The following is a 26,029-nucleotide window of genomic DNA, read 5'->3' as shown; positions in this document are numbered from 1 at the left end:
CAACCCAGTCTCACGTCTGAACGTGTCACTGTCACGTTAATTAATCTATTGGGACGTGTTGTGTAACACGTTTCCTTGTTAAAAAACGTGTTGAGCAGGACGTAATTATCGTGTTACTATCACGTTGTATTTCGCATTCAATGAGCCAACAGAACCACGTCATCTGTCAAAAAAGCCCGACCCAAAATGGCGAGAATGTTATTTGATGCTTTTGACGTGCAGTTTCATACTCTTAAGCCTGCTTTGAGTTGTGGGTTAGAAGGAGCCACCTTCTAGCTAGCAGTTTTAAAAGGCTGAACCCCAGAATCCAGAAACAAGAACCGAGCAGGGACGGAGAAAAAAGAAGAATCCAAATGGGAAATGAGGTGAGCCTTGCTACTGCCGCTAGCATGATCATTTTGCTAGCAATTGAGCAAAACATTTTAAAGTTGATTTAACATGAAATAGTAGCCTATGCATGGGCAATACTGTGAATTCAGAGTAGGCTTGCACAACTTATAATTTAGCTAACGTGCATGATGTAATGTTACATTAATCTGTAAAACAGCTGTTGTCTGTGTAAATTAACATTGTAGCCTAATATTGTTAGTGTGGGCTAAAGCTAACAGCTGGGAGGTAGCCTATCAGCCAGGCATGTATAATCGATAATCATGATGAACGTGAATCGATTTCGTTGCGAAAACGCGCATTGTTTTAGGCCACATATCAGCTATAAAACAATTGTATTCTGATACAGCAGTTCTCAGATGTTAGATATTCACTTATATTATAATATAATTTTGTATTTCTTTAACCTGATTAAGAGAGGGGTTTAATTCAATAGAGAATTGCAATGTGTGTAGCCCATAATATTAGAGATTAGATTAGGCTAGATTTAGATTAGATTCAATTTTATTGTAATTTAAAAGAGTAGGCTACAGGTACAGAGCCAATGAAATGCAGTTGACATCCAACCAGAAGTGCAAAGAAGCAGTTATGTAGACGATCAAGATTAATTATGTACAACAGTTAGATAAATAGGCAAGTTTTCCAGATGACATGTGTACAGTGACAGAAATAGCCTATACAGTGAATATGGAATGTGTGTCTAGCCTATAACAAAACAAATTGATAATAATACATAATAATGATAATAATAGCAGTAATTACAGTAGGCCACTCGCACTGTTGTTGGTGACGTGTCTGTTTCCTATTATTCCATGCCACTCTCCTACTGTCTCCTTTACTGCCCTGCGCCACTTGCCTACTATCTTTTGCCTCTTGCCTACTGTCCAGCACCACTCGTCTACCGTCTGCTATGCTGACCCACGCCACTCACCTACTGTTTCCTAACACAAACTGTAACATTAAGCTGACACAATCTTGCTGCACGGTTACTTATCTGCATGCAATCACTATTGCCAGCTGTTATGAGTAAACATTATATTGGGACACCAATATATTTCTGATTCACGGGCAGTGTATTTGCTACTGAAGAAAAGGAGAACACATAGTAATTGTTCTTGGATGGGGATTTAGAGTAAGGTTTCTATTGATCTTTTTCAGATAAGGCCTCTTCATTTTCAACTGTGAAGGATCTACATGGACTTGGTCTGGATAGCCTTTCCTGTTTTGATGAGCCAGTCGGTATGTATTTGACATTCTTTAGGATAAAAGGAGCCATATGTTATCAAAAATTCTACACCCATATGTAGAAAAGCTTTATGAAAACTACGTTGAATGTAAAGATATGCATATGTCCCTTGGGAGGAGAGGGATGAGTGTGGATGATTGAATTGTCCAACAGACATAAAAATATGATTGTGTATGATTGTGTTTGTGTCTGTATATGATTTTTTGTACTTGTTGCATTTTAAGCATGCATACTTTACACAATGGTGGTCTAAATTGTCTTTATTGCCACTTGCAGGGTCTAGAGGGAAAACCCTATATGAGCCCCAGGGTGAGTAGTGTATAATTACTTTATCCCAAGATTGATTTTCGTAGAAAGGTGTTCAAACCAAAATCAAACCAAAATCTTCTAAAATAATAGATAGATAGATAGATAGATAGATAGATTTATTATTTGTCCTTTCGGAAAATTGTTCTGCGCCATACAGTAGACAGTTAGACAAGACTGAATACAAGACGGAATATAGACCAGAATTTCCCTCACCCCAACCGCCCCCACCCTACCACACTCCCACACATACACAACATCAGGGCAGAAGGCACAGACCCCACTACACATTTATAGAATGATAAAGTGCAGTTGTGCATACTGTGATAGTCCAGCTGGAAAGAAAGTGCATGTTCCTGCAGGTAACGTCTTGTTCATCAATGTAATGCTAGTTGGAATGAATTACCTACTGGCTCAATTTGTTTGGAAAGAAGGTAGCCTGAACCTCCCTGATGGCAACACCTCATATGCCTGGTGTATGGGATGTGACATATCTCTATTATTTGCATGACCTTTCTTCAACACCCTTCTTTCACAGGTCGTAGCAATACTGTCTGGTTTTTGCCCCTCAACCTTGCTGGCCATGTTAACTATCTTGCTCAGTTTGGTTTTTTTGGTCACTGACAAAGAGAAATACCAGGTAACACAACAAAAAAGTAGCATGCTCTTCACAAATGAATAATAGAAAGGTAATATATCTCTATCCACTCTAAATTGTCTTAGTTTGCACATAAAATGCAGCCTCTGCAGCCCCTTTTTATAGATGGTGTTGGTATTACTGTCCCATTGCAACTTATTATCTATTATTGTGCCCAGAGGCGATTCTAGAGTCTGTGGGGGCCCCAAGCAAAAATTCCAAGAGGGCCCTACCGACAAGTGTTATCACCATTATGTTATATCACCATTAGGTTATTATGTTAAATAATAAAAATACAAAAGCGTATTATAAAAATTCTTATATTTTGACATGTACTGCAAGCTGGCAGCTCGACTTGCCTTACAGTATGCGTGTGTAGATCAGACTGTCCTGAATCTGGCAAAATCATTGCCATGGTGGAGGGATTCTCTGGGGCTGAGCAATTTACAGACATATGTGGTGTGCGCCTTACAGAAATAAATGGCATTTTTTTTAATTTAGTGATGAAAAATGACCTCTCTGCGCTCTATATCTGTGACACGAACTGATCTGACCTGACTTGACCCGAGTTTGCGTGTTAGCCTGTGTGCCTATGTTGTATGCACTCATAATGGTTCTCTACAACAACTTTTTTAACTGCATTGCCATGAACAAAGTAGAGGCAAAAACGGGGTTTCTTTGTTGAACAAATTGGGATGCAATGTGAGCCTTGAATTGGATGCCACGCAGGAATTTGCTAGGATCTCAAAACCGGATTATGAACATGCTTTGCCATAGAGAAACACACGATAAAGTTGCATCATAAACATGCTTTGTCATAAAAACAGACAAAAACGTGGGGTAAGTCCAGCGATATGAAGTTATTATTTTGCTATCACTTCGTCTGTTGTATAACCCAGAAGGATATACATGGTACCAATGGATAGCCCTGTGTCTCTTCTTTCATCTGATATGCTTGCCATATCTATGCGATCACGGGTTCGTGAGTAATTCAAACGAAAGTAATGGGTACGCAGGTAAAAAGAACTGTAGACTGTAAATATGATGCAATTTGATTTAATTTCATGATTTTTTCCCCCATACCCATACTTGATCGTACAGGCAAGTGTGTAGTCTCGTTGGAAAGCCCCACTTCTGCTCTTAAAGGTTTCATCTCGCTGCGATGAACAGTTCCGGAGCAATGTAACAAAGAAGAAATGTTGTGTTTTTGGAGCACTTTGCGTCAATCGGGTTCTAAAAAATTAACGCGTATGCTTGGTCCTTACTGCATCGTGATTAACATGTTATGGCTGACAGCCCTATTACAAACATAACGTTAACCGTCTCCTTGCTTAACTAGTTGTAACTGTTACTGTAACTAGCTAGCTGAAGTTTACTGGCGTATAGATGTAGCAAACCATGTTCAATCTTTCTGTCAATTAACATTAGCCTAACTTCATTGAGTAGGCTAAATGCCAAACTCCGATGTTGATCCGTCATCACTGCACCCTCGATTGACGTTTAGGCTACCACAGTAGCCTAAATATGTGCGGATTCTTTTAACTCTTTTGAACTCAGATCCGCTGTTTATAAGGCCATAGCATAGGGCCTACATATGTACAGATGTAGCCTACTGTTTGTACAACAGGACAGGAGCACGCAAAATAAATATATCATTCAATCTCTATGGACGAAATTCTCGCTCGACCCACCGGCAAACGCGCTGAGACCAGGTCGAGGGCCCCTTAGTGGCTTGGGGCTCCAAACAGTTGCCTGCCTTGCCTGTTGACAAGGTGCGCCTCTGATTGTGCCTAAGTACTTGTACTCGACTACAATCACAACATCCTCACCATTTTTAACCATACACTGGGGGGACTGGCTCCCAGTTCTGTACTGTAGTCTATTATTATTTGCTTTGTTTTCTGTATATTTAGAAGAAGACAGCTGGACCTACACCATTTCGCAAATTGATCCACCCAGGTCCTGTAGTTGGTCTCCTCGCTATTCTGTATTAACCCCACTATTGCTGTGTCATCTGCAGATTTTTTGAGTTATGTAAACGCTTTAAAAACACCGAAGAGCCCCGTATAAGAGCCCCAGTGTGATAGGCTGGTTGCTGTCATGTGACACATCATTGTTAAATCATGATTGACAATTAAATAAATCATTGTTCACGACACGTTATGGTTAAATTATCTAAATGAATGCGATGGTGATACAATCCTGCTTTTCAATTAGTTGACATGGTGTTTGACATTAAATTATAATGAGGTCAGTTTCATGTAATAAGCTATTTGTTTCTTTGGGTCTGGGTAATTGAAATTAGCAATATCTTAGTTCAATTCAATGTCTTATAATGGTAAAAGATGTGGACAAATACATGATAATTAGCCAAATAAATCGTTGTTCACGACACGTTATGGTTAAATTATCGGAATGAGTGTGATGGTGATACAATCCTGATTTTCAATTAGTTGAGATGTTGTTTGACATTAAATTATAAGCAGGTCAGTTTCACGTAATAAGCTATTTGTTTCTTTGGGTCTGGGTAATTCATGTGACAAAAAATTCTGTTATAGGCTACTACCGTTTTTCTGAAAAACAAAGCAGTACAACATTTCTATCTCCAAAATAATGCATTGTATGCATGTGTGTACTACGTAGTGCATGCAGCTTTTAATGTTCAAAGTAGCCTATACTGATTTTCCTGCAGAAGAACTACAAATACAAATTGACACCTGAAGTTGTGGAGTTATATTTTAGTAGCCTATTCTATAATAGCATAAATACCCACATCGGTTTTACCCTTGTCTCACCTGTATACAACATATGTCTATGAATTGCAGTAGTGATCAAATGAAAAAGGAAAGAAAGGTGTCCTGATGTGTTGTTTAGGGATGGTCCTGCAATGTTTTCTCGACATATCTTTATGTCTTTTTTTTCTCCCCTCTACTTATGTTTTCACAGATCCTTGCTCCTGATATCCTGATGTATGGGTTGCACTTCATTATATGACTCCAACAGAACACTCACAGAAAGGAGAGTGGTGCCAAACTACAAGACAGCCAGCATGTAAGCAAGGCCTTGTTTGTCCTTGTTTGGCTACTCATTTGTCTACTTCCTGAAGAGGCTGAAGCATGCTGGCCTTGACACCTCAGTCACACTAGTGTGCCCCGGCACAGTGGTTGAAAAACACTGACCTAAACCATATATTTTCTGAAAGCCTATAGCCTCTAGATGTCAATTAATATACATTAGGACATGTCCCACCTTTCTACTGACTTTGACAATATACAAAATAGTGCCATGTATACATTTATATCCTCCAAAGTTTGCAGGAAGGTGGGCCATGTGCTAGTGTATGTTAACTCACATGTACAAGTGACAGGCTTTAAGAAAATATATGGTTTGCATGGCTGAAACTGCTTTGCCTTTGTGTTGGAGCTCAAAATGTTCTAAACATATCTTAAATTTCTCTCTTCTACTTATGTTTTCACAGATCCTCGCTCCTGATATCCTGATGTATGCATTCCATTTCATTATATGACTCCAACAGGACACCTACAGAAAGGAGCTGTTAAAGCAGTGTCCTTCTACAAACAACAAGACAGCGAGCATGTAAACAAGGCCTTGTTTGTCCACTTCCTGAAGGGGCTGAAGCATGATGGCCTTGACACCTCAGTCCTTGCTTCCATTTACAGCTGTGTTGTGGAGCGCATTCTCACATCCTATGGTCTGCAGCGGGTGGTGTCATCGTGTTATTTATCATCGTTTGTGTAAATCTTACACATCTTACACAAAAGTCTAAAATAATCTAAACTTCATTTACTCTCCATGTATAGATCAAGATAGACTTGCAGAACAGGCTGCAGGGCAACAGTCTGATAGCCTGCATGAAAGCATAAATGGTCCGCACTTGTTAAAGAGTGCAATTATCAAAGGGCCCTTGAATTGTGTTTTTTTAAACCAAGGAGGATGGCTGTAGCGATGCTGTCAGCTCTGCCATAAGCAGTGACTGTGATTACGTTTGCACATTTTGAAAATGTTTTTCTTTTGCATTCTTTTCCACTTCATTGTTGTATAGTTTGTATATTGTTTGTTAAAGTTGCACACATTAATTCACTGTTCTTATTTGTAAAAAATTGTATAGTGTGGTATAGTTTGTATGGTGGAGTCTTTATTGTATCGTACAAACAAGAACACCCCACCCCACCATACCACTTTGACTAACCAATTTTCTGCGGGGAACCCTGGAGGCTTTCTACAGGTATTTTGTGAAACATAGGGGTTTCTATGGTAGTGGTTGCTAAGCTATTGCTAGGGTAACTGAGAAGGTTGCTATGGTGTTGCTACAGGATATATAGTGGTTGCTATGCAGGTTTATAGGGTAATCATGTTGGTTGCTAGGTTGGTGATAGAGTAACTGAGAAGGTTGCTAGGGTGTTGCTAGAGTAGATATGGTGGTGGCTATACTAAATTAAGTGGTTGCTATGCTGGTTGCTAGGGTAATTGAGATGGTTGCAATGGTGGTTGCTCGGTTGACATTGTGGTGGTAGTTGTGAGGTTGTTGGTAGGGTAATTAATATGGTTGCTAGGTTGTTGCTATGGTTCTTATGTTGGTTGCTAGGTTGTTGCTAGGGTAACTTAGAAGAATTTTGTTCAGCTAATACATTTTGGCCTACACTATTAAGGGACAGCTGAATTGACCATCTAAACCATATATTTTCTTAAAGCCTATAGTCTGTAGATGTCAATTAATATGAATTAAGACATGTCCAACATTCCTACTTACTTTGGTGCATCATATAGGCTTAAGCAATACTGCTATTTTTGCTCTTAGACTATAAAAATCCATAATCACTTTAAAAACGCTAATTTTTTAGTTTTTGAAAGTCAATTTCTTTAAATCATGCTTAAAATTGTAACCATATTCTTTATTGAGTTATGTTAATTGACTATAATACTATTGTATTGTCATCCTTCTTTGGGACTTGAGTACTTCAATATCCCCTTCATGTATCAATGTACATTAAAGCATCTTTGATAGTAAAGGACTCTCCATGTAAATAATTACTTGAATTGTCTTTCACTTGTACTGGTTCTATATGTTTGGACCACTGATTGACTGCACTCTGGTTTTCATCAGCAAGGTCAAGGCTTAAATTAACCTCAGATAAGTCTGTTTTCATCACATGCATTATATGTGCTAATGTTGTGAAGTAATTGGTGTGACCCTACAAAGGCCTGTCTGACCTATGACCTAATAACCTAGGGTTAGTAAATATGGGATCGGAGTGAAATTACTTCACACATTCAGAAACCTCAAAGTGAAATGACCTCACACATCCAGGAAGCTACAGCAATACAAACTCAGCTACAGGTCTTAAATATGGCAAACCAGTTGCCAATTTCTATGCCCTTTATATCAATTTGTGCCACATGTTATTAGTTGAAAATTACTGGTGTAAGCTTATCTGACCTGTCTGACCTTTGCAATTCATGGACATGTACACATTGGTTTCACATTTCTAACAAGAATATGACTGATTAAATTTGACATGTAACATCCTTGGATGACACAAAATATAGTGAAATGGACTCAACCCTCACATATTCACAGACTCTGTAGCACCCCCTACAAATCCTTTTTTTTTTTTCAATCTTTGGCTCCGCCTCCTGGCAACACACAAGCAGCTATATTTGAGTATGTAGTTAAATCGCATCTCACATATTCACAGACTCTATAGCACCCCCTAGAAATCCAATATTTCCTATATTTGGCTCCGCCTCCTGGCAACACACAAGTCATTAGATGTCCCAAATTTGACAAACTAGTTTGTTATCATCCCGTGTATCAAAATATGTGCCACATGTTGGTACTATCTTGAATTAACTAGTGTAATCCTATCAAGGCCTGTCTGACCTATGCAAATTATGGCCATCTAAACCTAGGGTTAGCATTTCTAACTTGCATACCTCATAAACCGACTAAATTTAGCATGTGACATCTATCTATGACATAAAATATATGAGATACGTAAAATCACACCTCACACATTCATAGACTCTATAGCGCCCCCTAGAAATCTACATTTTCCAATCTTTGGCTCCGCCTCCTGACAACATACAAGCAGCTGGAGGTCTCAAATTTGACAAACAAGTTTGTTATCATTACCTGTATCAAAATATGTGCCACGTGTTGGTACTATCTTGAATTAACTGGTGTAATCCTATCAAGGCCTGTCTGACCTATGCAAAATATGGCCATCTAAACCTAGGGTTAGCATTTCTAACTTGCATACCTCATAAACAGACTAAATTTGGCATGTGACATCTATCTATGACATAAAATATATGAGATACGTAAAATCACACCTCACACATTCATAGACTCTATAGCGCCCCCTAGAAATCTACATTTTCCAATCTTTGGCTCCGCCTCCTGACAACATACAAGCAGCTAGAGGTCTCAAATTTGACAAACACGTTTGTTATCATTCCCTGTATCAAAATATGTGCCACATGTTGACATTTCATGAAATAATGGGTGTGACACTTACCTAGGCCGGTCTGGCCATATGGGTGTTTCAATTGTAGTTTCTGAGTATGTCCGGTGCATCAAACTTGCCATGGCAGGTAAGATCAGTGAAATTGGGTTTATTTCAGCACAGCACACCTCTGTGTATCATATTCAATCAAAATATGGATGTTTTAATGGTTTGTTTATGATTTAATAACTTTTGTTGGTCAACATCTGTCAAAAAATGCTCTCTGAACGGCCATTTCTGAAGATTTCTTGTGCATCAAAATTCCCACAGCACCTTAGATTAGTGAAATTGGGTTTATTTCAGCACAGCACACCTCTGTGTATCATATTCAATCAAAATATGGATGTTTTAATGGTTTGTGTATGATTTAAGAACTTTTGTTGGTCAACATCTGTCAAAAAATGCTCTCTGAACGGCCATTTCTGAAGATTTCTTGTGCATCAAAATTCCCACCGCACCTAAGATAAGTGAAATTGGGTTTATTTCAGCACAACACACCTCTGTGTATCATATTCAATCAAAATATGGATGTTTTAATGGTTTGTGTATGATTTAAGAACTTTTGTTGATCAACATCTGTCAAAACAATGCTCTCTGAATGGCCATTTCTTAAGATTTCTTGTGCATCAAAAGTACCACAGCACCTAAGATAAGTGAAATTGGGTTTATTTCAGCACAACACACCTCTGTGTATCATATTCAATAAAAATATGGATGTTTTAATGGTTTGTGTATGATTTAAGAACTTTTGTTGGTCAACATCTGTCAAAACAATGCTCTCTGAACGGCCATTTCTTAAGATTTCGTGTGCATCAAAAGTCCCACAGCACCTAAGATAAGTGAAATTGGGTTTATTTCAGCACAACACACATCTGTGTATCAAGATCAATCAAAATATGTAAGTTTGTGATTGCTTTAAACAGGGGGTTGTCCAATACACATAAAACAAACAGCAAAGGTATATGCTAATACAAAGCACTACAGGCACTAAATAATAATTTACATTTGATCAGATTCACTTTTATTGTCATTGTGCAGAGTAAAAGTACAAACAGGGTTCCCACTCTAAGTCAAATGTAAAATTCTATGACTTTTCCCTGACAAAACACCTGCATTTCCATGACTTACAATATACCGACCAATGATTTCAGAGCACCCGCATCAAGAGTCTTTTACTTTTTTAGAGCGGGAGATGAATAAATAGGCATTGAATTAACACAGTTGGGCTACTCAAGCAAGCTGTAAAGCTAATAACCAGATATACACCAATACTATGTGGAAATATGTTATGCATTTTGGCTAGTACATCATAAACTACTACGACAAAATTCCCTGATATTCCATGACTTTGCCCCCAAAATGATAAAAATTCCCTGACTTTCCATGTCTGGAATAGACTTCTATTACCCGTGGGAACCCTGTACAAAGCAAAAGTGCAATGTGATATACAAAGTATAGACAGATGGTGCATAGGCAGGACAAGAAATACTGTATAGTGTCGTGTAGACAGTAATATGCAGTTGGTTTACAGCAGGTGGTTTAGAGTAATATACATTAGATATAAATATGGGCAGTGTATTAACAGAACATATGAGAAAAACAGAATAAATATGGATATTCAGTATGAACCATATAGACAGATATGTGCAGTGTGGTAACAGTACCATTGTAGCGCAGAAACAGTAACATTATAAGAGCATGAAGAGCAGTAGAATATGGTTATGTATAATTGTAATTACAGTATGTGCATTTGTAAATAAATAACACTATGGGTGGGATAGGGTATTTGGGGGCTTAGTTGATTGGTTGTCACCGGTGGGGTATACTACGAAGCACGTTAGACATATCTAGGTTATGTCTACATATCGAGGCTTGACAAAGCCTTGACTCAGGGGTATATGTTAAGTGATACTACGATAGCAGTTATGTGATATATTTGTCAAACTAGGCTTCCAGCTCAGATCTGTGCACGTTCTCGGTGTTGGGATGACGTTGGCCAATCGTGAAACGTGGAGACGCACAAGACCGCCTCTATTTAAAAACAATTACTTCCGCATTCATGAGCGATAGCTTAATCTACACTGCGGTAATTTTTTGTGTCTAACCTATAACATCAAATAAATCAACTGTCATCAGTTGTTGTATGGTATGCACGTCCATAGTAGGATATTTGCACGCACAGCACTATTAAAGTGCATCCGAGATCCAAAATGTTAGTAGAGGTGGAGCTCCACCTGTACGATATATGACAGAATCCTACACGTGAGATAACTTCGTTTCTAAGACAATTGATTGGTCAGTGGGCGGTAGATTACACGATTTGAGCTATAACTTAGCACATAACCTCCTCCCGACCAGGTTTGGTTGACAGCATAAGATACCATGGTGATACAGCGACACTAAAACAGATCCACTTTCGTGTCACAGCATACCCTGGCTTTGAGCGCAACATACCTCGCTAACCGACTAATCGAGATTCGTAGTATACACCACGGGATACAGAGCTACAGTCCAGTCGGGTGACAGCCACAGAAAAGAAGCTTCCTCTGAACCTGCTGGTTCGGGTGCAGAGAGACCTGTAATAATAATAATAATAATAATAATAATAATAATAATAATAATAATAAAGACAGTAATATTTTTCAAGACCATAGAGAATGCTGTACTCCAGTCTTGAGGCGATGAGGGCATGGATGAGAATGATGCATTGTTGAGCCGTCTGGTCACAGTAACACAAGACCCATCCTGTCAGACTAGGCCAGAAGTCCCGTCACCGGAATGATGTAGAGGACTTTGAGACAGTCATGTGGCGCCTTTGACCAGTGGTCACAATACAGAGGACCCCTGGCCAGTCAATGAGCAGTGCTTGACAAACATCATGTGTAGAAGACCCATTTTGCAAAACGATGTAGACACCCATCTATTCTCAGGAGCAGTCCTTCTATAACGGGCAGGAACAGCTGCAGAAAAATCCCCGGGCTTTGCCATGCTCCTTCCTGGCATGTCTTTCTGCTTTGGGGATAACCAAACAGCTAACAACCTGGAAATTAGAAATAGAGATAAAACAAGTGTACAAAGAAAGAAACCACAATCTCAGTGTATCTCTTGACATGTTCAAACATACTGATGACTATAAAGTCCACTTATAAAATGCAGGTCTATGCCTTTCATATAGTGTGCCAAAGTATTTAAGGAGGGTGGGCCAAGTCCTAGTATGGTTTAGGTGGTTGAATCAGCTGTCCCTTAATAGTGTACGCCAAATTGTATCAACTGAACAATTTGTTTCTCGACCTACAATATGGGCCTATGTATGCTTTATCATATGCCAGAGTAAGTAGGAAGGTGGGAAATGTCTTAATTAATATTAATTGACATCTAGAGGCAATGGGTTTTCAGAAAATATGTGGTTTAGGTGGTCAATTCAGCTGTCCCTTAATACACTAGCACATGGCCCACCTTCCTGCAAACTTTGGAAGACATAAATGTATACATCGCACTATTTTGTAAATTGGCGAATGAATGGGGCATATGATAGGTTTTGAGCTCCAACATAAAGGCAAAGCAGTTTTAGCCATGCAAAGCATATATTTTCTTAAAGCTTGTCACTTATACATGTGAGTTAACATACATTAGCACATGGTCCACCTTCCTGCAAACGCCTTATGATGCACCAAAGTAAGTAGGAAGGTGGGACATGTCTTAATGTATATTAATTGACATCTAGAGGCTATAGGCTTTCAGAAAATATATTGTTTAGGTGGTCAATTCAGCTGTCCCTTAATAGTATAGCCCAAGATATATCAGCTGTACAATGCGTTTCTCGATCTACAATATAGGCCTATATACGCCTTATGATATGTCAAAGTCAGTAGGAAGGTGGGACATGTCTTAATATATATTAATTGACATCTATAGGCTATAGGCTTTCAGAAAATATATGGTGTAGGTGGTCAATTCAGCTGTCCCTTAATATTATAGCCCAAGATGTATCAGCTGTACAATGCGTTTCTCGATCTACATTATGGGCCTATGTACGCCTTATGATGCACCAAAGTCAGTAGGAAGGTGGGGCATGTCTTAATGTATATTAATTGACATCTAGAGGCTATAGGCTTTCAGAAAATATATCGTTTAGGTTGTCAATTCAGCTGTCCCTTAATAGTATAGCCCAAGATGTATCCGCTGTACAATGCGTTTCTCAATCTACAAAATGGGCCTATGTACGCCTTATGATATGTCAAAGTCAGTAGGAAGGTGGGACATGTCTTAATGTATATTAATTGACATCTAGAGGTTATAGGCTTTCAGAAAATATATGGTTTAGGTGGTCAATTCAGCTGTCCCTTAATATTATAGCCCTAGATGTATCAGCTGTACAATGTGTTTCTTGATCTACATTATGGGCCTATGTACGCCTTATGATGCACCAAAGTCAGTAGGAAGGTGGGGCATGTCTTAATGTATATTAATTGACATCTAGAGGCTATAGGCTTTCAGAAAATATATGGTTTAGGTGGTCAATTCAGCTGTCCCTTAATAGTATAGCCCAAGATGTATCCGCTGTACAATGCGTTTCTCGATCTACAAAATGGGCCTATGTACGCCTTATGATATGTCAAAGTCAGTAGGAAGGTGGGACATGTCTTAATGTATATTAATTGACATCTAGAGGTTATAGGCTTTCAGAAAATATATGGTTTAGGTGGTCAATTCAGCTGTCCCTTAATATTATAGCCCTAGATGTATCAGCTGTACAATGTGTTTCTTGATCTACATTATGGGCCTATGTACGCCTTATGATGCACCAAAGTCAGTAGGAAGGTGGGACATGTCTTAATGTATATTAATTGACATCTAGAGGCTATAGGCTTTCAGAAAATATATGATTTAGGTGGTCAATACAGCTGTCCCTTAATAGTATAGCCCAAGATGTATCAGCTGTACAGTGCGTTTCTCGATCTACAATATGGGCCTATATTTAGCACAGCGACAACCATATCTAGCAAAATCACAGTAAAAGTAATGTAAAAGTGACGTAAAATACCTGCCAATTGTCCTCTGTATCCACCGCTGCAGTAGACCATGATGTGAGGATGCACTCCATAACACAGCTGTTAATGGAAGCAAGGAGGCCAGCATGCTTCAGCCTCTTCAGGAAGTAGACAAATGAGTAGCCAAACAAGGACAAACAAGGCCTTGCTTACATGCTGGCTGTCTTGTAGTTTGATACTACTCTCCTTTCTGTGAGTGTTCTGTTGGAGTCATATAATGGAGTGCAACCCATACATCAGGATATCAGGAGCAAGGATCTGTGAAAACATAAGTAGAGGGGAGAAAAAAAAGACATAAAGATATGTCGAGAAAACATTGCAGGACCATCCCTAAACAACACATCAGGACACCTTTCTTTCCTTTTTCATTTGATCACTACTGCAATTCATAGACATATGTTGTATACAGGTGGGACAAAGGTAAAACCGATGTGGGTATTTATGCTATTATAGAATAGGCTACTAAAATATAACTCCACAACTTCAAGTGTCAACACTGTAGTTTTGGAGGAGTATTTGTAGTTCTTATGCAGGAAAATCAGTATAGGCTACTTTGGACATTAAAAGCTGCATGCACTACGTAGTACACACAAGCGTACAATGCATTATTTTGGAGATAGAAATGTTGTACTGCTTTGTTTTTCAGAAAAACAGTAGTAGCGTATAACAGAATTTTTTGTCACATGAATTACCCAGACCCAAAGAAACAAATAGCTTATTACGTGAAACTGACCTGCTTATAATTTAATGTCAAACACCATCTCAACTAATTGAAAAGCAGGATTGTATCACCATCGCACTCATTCCAATAATTTAACCATAACGTGTCATGAACAACGATTTATTTGGCTAATTATCATGTATTTGTCCACGTCTTTTACCATTATAAGACATTGAATTGTACTAAGAAATTGCTAATTTCAATTAACCAGACCCAAAGAAACAAATAGCTTATTACATGAAACTGACCTCATTATAATTTAATGTCAAACACCATGTCAACTAATTGAAAAGCAGGATTGTATCACCATCGCATTCATTTCAATAATTTAACCATAACGTGTAGTGAACAATGATTTATTTAGCTAATTATTACGTGGCTATTTGTCCACGTCTTTTACACTTATAAGACATTGACTAAGAAATTGCACTGATTTCGCATGATTCTAGCTGTTTTACAGCATGAAGGAGTTTTGGTCAGGATAAGTATCTCTATATTTTGTTCGAAACAACAAAAAACAACTATTTGTTATAATTATTATTATTATTTACTAAATTTACATAGTTTAACTTACCTTACCCCACACGGCCAGCTCTCGCTCTACGATGCGTTTCCGCTTTCTTGTGGTGGCGTGTGTCACATGACAGCAACCAGCCTATCACACTGGGGCTCTTATACGGGGCTCTTCGGCGTTTTTCGAACGTTTACATACCACATAAAATCTGCAGATGACACAGCAATAGTGGGGTTAATACAGAATAGCGAGGAGACCAACTACAGGGCCTGGGTGGATCAATTCGCGAAATGGTGTAGGTCCAGCTGTCATCTTCTAAATATACAGAAAACAAAGCAAATAATAATAGACTACAGTACAGAACTGGGAGCCAGCCCCCCCAGTGTATGGTTAAAAATGGTGAGGATGTTGTGATTGTAGTCGAGTACAAGTACTTAGGCACAATAATAGATAATAAGTTGCAATGGGACAGTAATACCAACACCATCTATAAAAAGGGGCTGCAGAGGCTGCATTTTATGTGCAAACTAAGACAATTTAGAGTGGATAGAGATATATTACCTTTCTATCATTCATTTGTGAAGAGCATGCTACTTTTTTGTTGTGTTACCTGGTATTTCTCTTTGTCAGTGACCAAAAAAAAACAAACTGAGCAAGATAGTTAACATGGCCAGCAAGGTTGAGGGGCAAAAACCAGACAGTATTGCTACGACCTGTGAAAGAAGGGTGTTGAAGAAAGGTCATGCAAATAATAGAGATATGTCACATCCCATACACCAGGCATATGAGGTGTTGCCATCAGGGAGGTTCAGGCTACCTTCTTTCCAAACAAATTGAGCCAGTAGGTAATTCATTCCAACTAGCATTACATTGATGAACAAGACGTTACCTGCAGGACCATGCACTTTCTTTCCAGCTGGACTATCACAGTATGCACAACTGCACTTTATCATTCTATAAATGTGTAGTGGGGTCTGTGCCTTCTGCCCTGATGTTGTGTATGTGTGGGAGTGTGGTAGGGTGGGGGCGGTTGGGGTGAGGGAAATTCTGGTCTATATTCCGTCTTGTATTCAGTCTTGTCTAACTGTCTACTGTATGGCGCAGAACAATTTTCCGAAAGGACAAATAATAAATCTATCTATCTATCTATCTATCTATCTATTATTTTAGAAGATTTTGGTTTGAACACCTTTCTACGAAAATCAATCTTGGGATAAAGTAATTATACACTACTCACCCTGGGGCTCATATAGGGTTTTTCCTCTAGACCCTGCAAGTGGCAATAAAGACAATTTAGACCACCATGGCGTAAAGTATATAAGCATGCTTAAAATGCAACAAGTACAAAAAAATCATATACAGACACAAACACAATCATACACAGTCATATTTTTATGTCTGTTGGACAATTCAATCATCCACACTCATCCCTCTCCTCCCAAGGGACATATGCATCTCTTTGCATTCAACGTAGTTTTCAACAACAACAATAACAAACAGCAACAAAGCTTTTCTACATATGGGTGTAGAATTTTTGATAACATATGGCTCCTTTTATCCTAAAGAATGTCAAATACATACCGACTGGCTCATCAAAACTGGAAAGGCTATCCAGACCAAGTCCATGTAGATCCTTCACAGTTGAAAATGAAGAGGCCTTATCTGAAAAAGATCAATAGAAACCTTACTCTAAATCTCAATCCAAGAACAATTACTATGTGTTCTCCTTTTCTTCAGTAGCAAATACACTGCCCGTGAATCAGAAATCAGAAATATATTGGTGTCCCAATATAATGTTTACTCATAACAGCTGGCAATAGTGATTGCATGCAGATAAGTAACCGTGCAGCAAGATTGTGTCAGCTTAATGTTACAGTTTGCGGCATTGGACAGTTAGGAAACAGTAGGTGAGTGGCGTGGGTCAGCATAGGAGATGGTAGACGAGTTGTGCTTGACAGTAGGCAAGAGGCAAAAGATAGTAGGCAAGTGGCGCAGGGCAGTAAAGGAGACAGTAGGAGAGTGGCATGGAATAATAGGAAACAGACACGTCACCAACAACAGTGCGAGTGGCCTACTGTAATTACTGCTATTATTATCATTATTATGTATTATTTATGTATTATTATCAATTTGTTTTGTTATAGGCTAGACACACATTCCATATTCACTGTATAGGCTATTTCTGTCACTGTACACATGTCATCTGGAAAACTTGCCTATTTATCTAACTGTTGTACATAATTAATCTTGATCGTCTACATAACTGCTTCTTTGCACTTCTGGTTGGATGTCAACTGCATTTCATTGGCTCTGTACCTGTAGCCTACTCTTTTAAATTACAATAAAGTTGAATCTAATCTAAATCTAGCCTAATCTCTCTAATATTATGGGCTACACACATTGCAATTCTCTATTGAATTAAACTCCTCTCTTAATCAGGTTAAAGAAATACAATATTATATTATAATATAAGTGAATATCTAACATCTGGAGAACTGCTGTATCAGAATACAATTGTTTTATAGCTGATATGTGGCCTAAAACAATGCGCGTTTTCGCAACAAAATCTATTCACGTTCATCATGATTATCGATTATACATGCCTGGCTGATAGGCTACCTCCCAGCTGTTAGCTGTAGCCCACACTAACAATATTAGGCTACAATGTTAATTTACACAGACAACAGCTGTTTTACAGATTACTGTAACATTACATCATGCACGTTAGCTAAATTATAAGTTGTGCAAGCCTACTCTGAATTCACAGTATTGCCCATGCATAGGCTACTATTTCATGTTAAATCAACTTTAAAATGTTTTGCTCAATTGCTAGCAAAATGATCATGCTAGCGGCAGTAGCAAGGCTCACCTCATTTCCCATTTGGATTCTTCTTTTTTCTCCGTCCCTGCTCGGTTCTTGTTTCTGGATTCTGGGGTTCAGCCTTCTAAAACTGCTAGCTAGAAGGTGGCTCCTTCTAACCCACAACTCAAAGCAGGCTTAAGAGTATGAAACTGCACGTCAAAAGCATGAAATAACATTCTAGCCATTTTGGGTCGGGCTTTTTTGACAGATGACGTGGTTCTGGCTGAATGCGAAATACAACGTGATAGTAACACGATAATTACGTCCTGCTCAACACGTTTTTTAACAAGGAAACGTGTTACACAACACGTCCCAATAGATTAATTAACGTGACAGTGACACGTTCAGACGTGAGACTGGGTTGGCTGAGGGCATGTAGTTTGTCAACTTCAGATCATAGCAGCTTACTTTATCAAACACGGGTGATAGCACGACAGTGCGGTCTTCCTTGATTCGCGCCAGGAGCGGCTCTGCCCTAAGTACACAGGGAAAAAATATATAGATGTCAATACAGAACACAAAAAAATATTTAGTTTAATTAGTGAATGGCCAACAATCACAATGCAGTAAACTGATTATTGAAGGAATACGCAACCATTTGGGGAAATACGTTCATTTTCCACCTCCCCTCGAGATAAACAATTGATTTTTACCTTTCTCTAGTTCATCCATTCTCTGAGTCTGGCGATACCACTTTTAGCTCCAGCCTAGCATAGATCATTGAATAGGATTAGACCATTAGCATCTCGCCAGCCAGCATCACGCTTAAAAGACACCAAGATTACCTGTAATTTTCCTATTTAAAACTTGTCTCTTCTCAAGTTAGAAAGTGTAATAAGACTAATGGAAAAGGAAATGTGGCAATTTTCTAGGCTGATTTGACATGGAACTATACTCTCATTCAGGCGTAATAATCCAGTCACTAACCAATTCCTCTGCTGCAGCTACAAATTTGTTGCTGGAAATTATAGCCTACGGGGATTATTTTCAGGTGCTGCATGATATCATTGTGCTGCTGCGCCCATGGTAGGCTACGTTTGCAATGGTCCTTGATTATTACGCCGGAATGAGAGTATAACCAGAGACTTTCTAATGTGGAGACACAGCACTCAAAAAATACTCCATAGAAATGCATGGGGCTAGTTTGTCACGCCAATATGGCCGTTGTCTACACATATCCCACCCCTTCCTCGGCAAAACGTTGACATGTGAATACATTGAGCCAATCATGTGGTGTGATGTGAATACATTGAGCCAATCATATAGTGTGTTGTGAAGACATCGTGCCAATCATGTGTTGTGATCTCGCCGCTGGAGCAAGATTGGTGTCGTGAAGCCTTGCGCACGCGCAGTGCCCGATGAGTGCCCATAAAACGTTGGTATATGGCCGCCGAGTGGAGGGACTTGCCTAAAAGGACTTTGGTATAACCAACTCCATGAAGGTTTTAAATCACTTGCCTTCATACCGGAACATCACCAACCGTCCTGTATGTCCAACCTCTTACGTGTATGCGTCACTTAATATTCATTTTTATACAAACCAAGACGGCGGATTCCTAAAGAAACGCAAGCACCCACACCATAACTGTATCTAAATTAGCTATGTACCAAAAATTACATTTTACCGTGACTCGAAGAGCTGTAAACAGTTTTCGGGCTAACTGTTGATGTGCCGTGAGAAAGGTTGGGAATAGGCACCCACCAGCCCAGCACTTTACTCCGAGCACAGCTATGAAGGGGTTCAGAACATACTTACAAGACAGGAGCTTCTACAGTGTACATCAACACCAAATAACCCCGGTGTTCCCCATGGGGGTCAATCTTAGGGCCTTTATTATTTTATTAACCTTTATATTAGGGCTGTCAAAATTAACACATTAATCGCCGTGATTCATTTTGAAATAACGCGTTAACGCGTTACAAACTACTCGAACTAAGTCTAGGGAAATTAGATGTGCTGCCCAGACCAGAGTCCCTAACCTAAGTGTGTGCAATGGTGGGGCAGTCAGTGTGTACAAACTAATAGGAGATGAAATGCAAGAGGACACCAGCTTACCTCCAAGTCCTGGACCAGCCTGCGCTTTGCCTTCTCTAGGCGACCAGCCCATACGTAATTCCTACTTCCAAGAATGTTCATAGAAAAATGTGGGGAAAACCCCAACACAAAAACAAAACAACGAAAATGTGTCCAAACACAAAATATATATCCAATGGGAAAAAGGGAATATTCATCAAAAGGGTCCAGGGCGGAAACCATAAGGTGCTGGTAGGCCCCAAGCAGGCCTTTCCTCATGCCAAACTGAGTTCCCTCCATTAAAGCCACTTCATGGCTTTTATAGCTAGCTCACAGCTACCAGGTCAAAGAAGCAAACTGGTGCCCCCTTGTGGATGAGATGTGTTTGTGAAAGTGTGCTGTCTCACAAAGTGCAAATCACAGGCAGCACATCGTAACACGCGTTACAAAATATTAATGCATTGTGAACCTATTTCCTTTGTGGGGGCTGTAACGGAAGCCACACAACATTTGAGGTCGGCAAGTTCGGTCTGGCAATGCTCTGTTGTGGTACAAATTTTTCCCACATATCATCGTTCGTTTGGTTTTTCCGACTGTTTCCCGAACATGCTCGTAGCGTGAACGCGCATGCACTGCTCTTAAGATGCTCTTAAGGGGAGCTGTCCACGTTAATAGTTCTGAAATATCCTCTGATTTGACGGTGATGTCAGGTGACTGCACGTCACAGCTATAGGCCTACCATTTAAACTTCGGATCTACACATTAATTCACATCAATACGAAAATAGAAACACTTTGACATCTGCATGTAAGCATCCCAAGTAGGTTATATACCACACAGAGACATACATAATTGTCATTATTTTAAGATTAGATTGTTGCACCATGCAATAATTTTTCGCGGTGTCAAGAACACGTTTGAAGATAAGAAAGAAGTCGAGTAAGAAAGAGAGGAAATGTGTAGGCTTAGATTTTGATGCAGTAGGCTACAGACTAAACCACATGTTGCTTTCTCTGCTTTTTACCTCATAGGCCTAATAAAATATAGCCTTCACTTAGCAAAGATAATGTCAAACTATTCTGGCAACGTCTCGTTTAATAACTTGATTGCATTTTTGTCCGCTTTTCATCACATTATTATGACCATTAAATGTAGGCTATTTTGCACGCTAAAATCTGATTCATCACAGGTAAACACAATAAAGAATGGGAACGTAAGTTGGATTATGTATTCTAAGTTGTAATTGTAAATGTCCTGTTAGTGACGCAGTGAGAACTACTGTTAAGACGCTCTTGGCCGGTAACGAGTACTCTCCCAGATAGCAAGCATAGTCGGCCCGATTCTGGCTGAGTGCTGGCAGTGTCGGCTGAGGTCCGAGTCGGCTGAAGCACAGTAAACACAGTCGGCCCGATCCTGGCTGAGTGCTGCCACTGTCGGCGGAGTTTCAGGTCGGCTGAGGCACTGTCCCCTTGAATGGGCCGACACTGACACGCAGTAGTTGGGCTGATTACTGAGTGTCTTATTTGGCCCGATTGGGGTTTGATGGGCTACTGCCAGTTTTCGAATCAATCTCGGCAGACGGATTTCATACAGTGTGTGGCCCGATACTTCAGGAACGAACACTGATCAGTATCGAGGCTGTTGGCGGCAAAAATGAAACATTTAGCGACAGCCGGACGCTAAACGTACATGGCCCAATTCTGTGAAGTGACTGTCGGCCCATTACATGTGGAAGAGCCACGAGCAGAGCAACTGTTCATTTTGAAACCAGCAGGACGGCGCGAAACTGTCTCGTTTTGGACACTGCCTGTGGTAAGTAACATGCAACTTTACCTGTTATTGCATGTAAATCATTATGAATGTACGTAGGCTTATTATTGCAGACAAAGTTTAACAAGTAGCATAACAAGAATGGGTGTTTCAATCTAACCCCCTTGACGATGACGAAGCTAGCTGTAACATACGTTATGATTTCTTAGCCTACTTTGTTGGCCTAATTAGCTGCTACCTTTAACGTCAGTGTTGGTGGTCAAAAACGTTCAGTGCTGTAACGTTAGCTATACTTGCATAATTATGTGGTTTTCAAAGAAAAGTGTGATCTAATCATTTTAGAAATAGCTTAACAGTTAACCAGTATTGCATGACTTAGAATATAGCGATTGGTAATTGGGCATTTCATCGTTATCTATCCAACTTCAGGCACTAGGCAGGCAGGACTGAGACTGTATGCCTTAAGAGAGTGTGTGTATGAGAGAGAGAGAGAGAGAGAGAGAGAGAGAGAGAGAGAGATGGTAGCAGGGTGGGTCCTGTCCTGGTCATGTAAAGCTCATCAAAATCTGTATTTTAAGGTCGTTCTGTATTTTGTACTGAGGGGTTGTTTTATGATCATGCAATCATTTTGAGCACATATACTTCCATTAACCTAACGTTACTGTGACTTTTTTTAAATGTACACCTCAGAATCCAGGCCACACTGACCAGAGACCTGCCTGCACTCCTTTGGATGAAGAAGGCTACCCGTGTATACATGTGTGAACCATTTCTTGTGTTGGAAAAACAGGAGACCTGAAGAGCTCTTGGTAAGTTGTACATTGATTTAATAGAATAAGTAATACGTTTTTGTTTAGATGAGCCAAATCATAGGAATCAGCTTTCATCTAGGCCTGTGTTTTGTGATGTGTCATTTTTAGATGCTTTTGGTTTGCCTCATCCATTATGTCAGCAAAGAACAGGAGTGGGCAGGAAACATGCGCTGTTGAAAACATGGCCAACCAACTGGAGCACCCACAAGGCTCTTGTGAAGGAAGTCCACAAGTGCTTCAGGTCTGTATGTGTTGACAAATATGTCTTGCTCTTGGTGATTGTCATTGGTAATATATCAGCATTTAACAATCACACAATGTCAATGTTGCCCAAAATAACTACCAGGGAGGTGTTACCAAGACAGCTGCAGAATGGCAAGACTGGGCTTTAGTAATATGTTGTCAGACAGTAAAGGATACATAGTTTAATGATTTTTTTCTTTTCTTTTGAAATGACATGCTGTCCATACATCTCAAATTGAAGGATGGATGGAAAGAACTCTTTGATCAACCCCCACAGAGAGCTGAGGTGGCTATCTGTAAGTATATTTGAGTGGACAAACAGAACTTCTGACAGATGACATGTTGAAATCTTGCTTTAGACCTCATAATGATCTTATAATATTCTTTTATACCTAAATGCAGTTTGGAGACACCCCCGGCTGGTAGTGCTGCTGAAACTGGTGGAGGCAACAATGAAGCGGCAACAGAAAGAGAAGGCAGGTGGCAAATGTTGCTGCTATTGAAAAATACTTTGAGAGTGAGTATGTGTGCATGTATGTAGCTGGGTAGGTCATGGTACATGGTACAAAAATACAGAATTTAAAGCACTTAACACTTAACTCACAACCCACAACTACTGACAATGGAATTACTCTTTTAGAGTGAGTGAGTGAGGGAGAGAGATAGAATATTTCTGTAAATGTTTAATGTTAATTTAGAATCATTTATTTCTTTGAATCATTATACAGTTTTAAAATGTTTAATTGTTTGTGTTTTTGTATATGAAAGAAGTCGATTGTTGTAGATAAAAGTAGATTGTATATTTTAACTTGTTTAATTTCTAAAGTGTATATATGTAAAAGCTTGTATCATTTTTAAATGTTTGTTTTATTTGCAAGGTTGTGTTTGTCAAACTTGTTAATAAAAGTAGCTTGTGCTTTTAATTACTAGTTCTGGATTTGTGTTTATTTTCAAGTACTTTTGGTAGTTAATGGGCCACATGTGGCCCGGGGACCCAGCCGACATTCAGCCAACACTCAGTCAGATCAGTTTTATAGTGCGTGGGCCAGTACAGGCCCAGAGGCCCAGCCGACACTCAGCCAACACTCAGTCAGATCAGTTTTATAGTGTGTGGGCCAGTACAGGCCCAGAGGCCCAGCCGACACTCAGCCAACACTCAGTTATATAGTGTGTGGGCCAGACCTGGGCCAACAGAATGCATGACAGTCATTTCACAGTGTGTGGGCCACACCTGGGCCAACAGAAACAATAAGAGTCATTTCACAGTGTGTGGGCCACACCTGGGCCAACAGTTCCAATAAGAGTCATTTTACAGTGTGTGGGCCAGACCTGGGCCAACAGAAACAATGAGAGTCATTTTGCAGTGTGTGGGCCACATCTGGGCCAGAGGAAATTCTTTGTGTCAGTTATCAGTAATTGGGCCATTGTTGGGCCGGAGGCCCAGCCAGAACTGGGCCAACACTCACAAAACCCTGAGGCAAGGTAGTGGGCCAGAGGTGGGCCGGTCAAATTTTGCTATCTGGGCTGGAGCACTCGTAGATCTACGAGTGTTTTCACGACGGTCTTAAACTACGATGGTTTCGGGAAACAGTCGGCAAATCTTAAGACGTTCGTGAGAGGGACTTTACGACGCTCTTAGGCTTAAGATGCTTTCGGGGAACTGGGCCCTGGGCTTTACGATGATGGACAGGTGAGCAACAGTGCCTCGTCTATCACGTCATCTGAGCAGCTTGTTTGCAAAAAAAATGAAAATGCATATTATCTCCATGAGGTTTTATTACTGAAAACGATTATTTCTGAAAACTTTGGCCAACTTTGATATGTGGGAAAACTCCAGTTTCACTTTCATCAAGGGAAAACAGCGTGTTTGCATTGTGATATGTTGTTCCTACATTTGTTTGAAATCTCTTGATTGGCCACCTGTTTGCTCGAGGGAGTCTGCGTTCCTCAGCTGTTTATAACGTGTTTGTAGCATCAGTGTTCGAAATTATTTGTAGCATCGGTGTTCGGAATTATTTATTAAAAAGAAGGAGGGGTGGCCCCAGCCGTGGCGCGTGGATGATTTGTGTGTTCTTCCTACAGCTCACGGTAAGCTATTTCGTTGCTCTAATTGGTTAGGTCGATCCAATTGAGTGCAGAGGCATTCTCCCCCTGTGTCAGTTGAAACACGCCCCATAATTACATCCCAATGGAGCAATATCACTCATATTCTGAGTATGACGCGTCAGGTTAAGAGATGGGCACAAATGCATCAAAAATGTATTTCCAAATAAAATACCAAATACCCACTTTAAAAATGTATCAAATATAAGCTACAAAATACAGCAGCCAAAAAATGTATCAAAATAAAATACTGTATTTTCCTATTTTCAAAATAGTACAAAATACTTCTTTCTAAAGGCCTTTTTCGTCTATCCCTTCACTTGTACACTGGAAAAACATCTGAAAGCAAGAGACTCCTTCCATAATCAGTCAACAGATTAGATAGGCTGACCCCTCATGTTAGACATCCCAATATAAACCTGCCCTGAGAAATGTTCGGTAACTCAAGGAACCCCTCCTTAAGTATACTTATTGGTGTAATAGATTGCCCACTATAAATCAGTGACAATAACTCAAAGACAAACAATCCAAATGGAGGATTTATTTAGAAATTTAAAGCAGGTAGCATTTAACCTTTTAAGTTATTTAATACCATCACTACCACACTTATGGTGAGTTTCATCACAGTTGAATAATTTTGCTGAAATATTTCAAAAACTGTAAAACAGAAAAAAGGAAGGAGTGTTGCGATCTAAGCTTGTGAACTCAAGTGTGTGTAACCTTAGCTAGTGGTGTCTCCTCCATTGATGCCTTTAAGCACAAGTAACTTTCCAAACAGTGTTGCATTCAGACGACGCCTATGGGGCCTGCTAATCAGTCCAGCAAAGGGAAATAA

At 39.6% G+C, this 26,029-nt stretch overlaps 1 protein-coding gene and 3 long non-coding RNA genes across 4 annotated transcripts in view; 3 read left to right on the top strand and 1 right to left on the bottom strand.

Annotated features, from left to right (window-relative positions):
- LOC121697690 (probable polypeptide N-acetylgalactosaminyltransferase 8) overlaps positions 1-26,029 on the bottom strand; it is a 46,978-nt gene that overhangs the window by 7,879 nt on the left and 13,070 nt on the right. Inside the window, exon 5 of the mRNA XM_042079337.1 lies at positions 18,603-18,727. Coding sequence (XP_041935271.1) covers positions 18,603-18,727 — 125 coding nt within the window. The remainder of the gene's footprint in view (positions 1-18,602; positions 18,728-26,029) is intronic.
- LOC121697698 lies at positions 2-5,582 on the top strand. The gene is made up of 4 exons (XR_006026520.1): positions 2-365; positions 1,546-1,626; positions 1,910-1,942; positions 5,523-5,582. It is a non-coding gene; the product is annotated as an uncharacterized LOC121697698 (long non-coding RNA).
- LOC121697699 lies at positions 5,584-7,625 on the top strand. The gene is made up of 2 exons (XR_006026521.1): positions 5,584-5,627; positions 6,055-7,625. It is a non-coding gene; the product is annotated as an uncharacterized LOC121697699 (long non-coding RNA).
- LOC121697692 lies at positions 21,585-23,931 on the top strand. The gene is made up of 5 exons (XR_006026514.1): positions 21,585-22,078; positions 22,727-22,845; positions 22,957-23,089; positions 23,333-23,387; positions 23,494-23,931. It is a non-coding gene; the product is annotated as an uncharacterized LOC121697692 (long non-coding RNA).

The sequence above is a fragment of the Alosa sapidissima genome, chromosome 22, assembly GCF_018492685.1.
Source record: "Alosa sapidissima isolate fAloSap1 chromosome 22, fAloSap1.pri, whole genome shotgun sequence".
Taxonomy (NCBI): Eukaryota; Metazoa; Chordata; class Actinopteri; order Clupeiformes; family Clupeidae; genus Alosa; species Alosa sapidissima.
The sequence above is the reverse complement of the archived record's forward strand: the minus strand, read 5'-3'. Positions and strand labels throughout refer to the sequence as shown.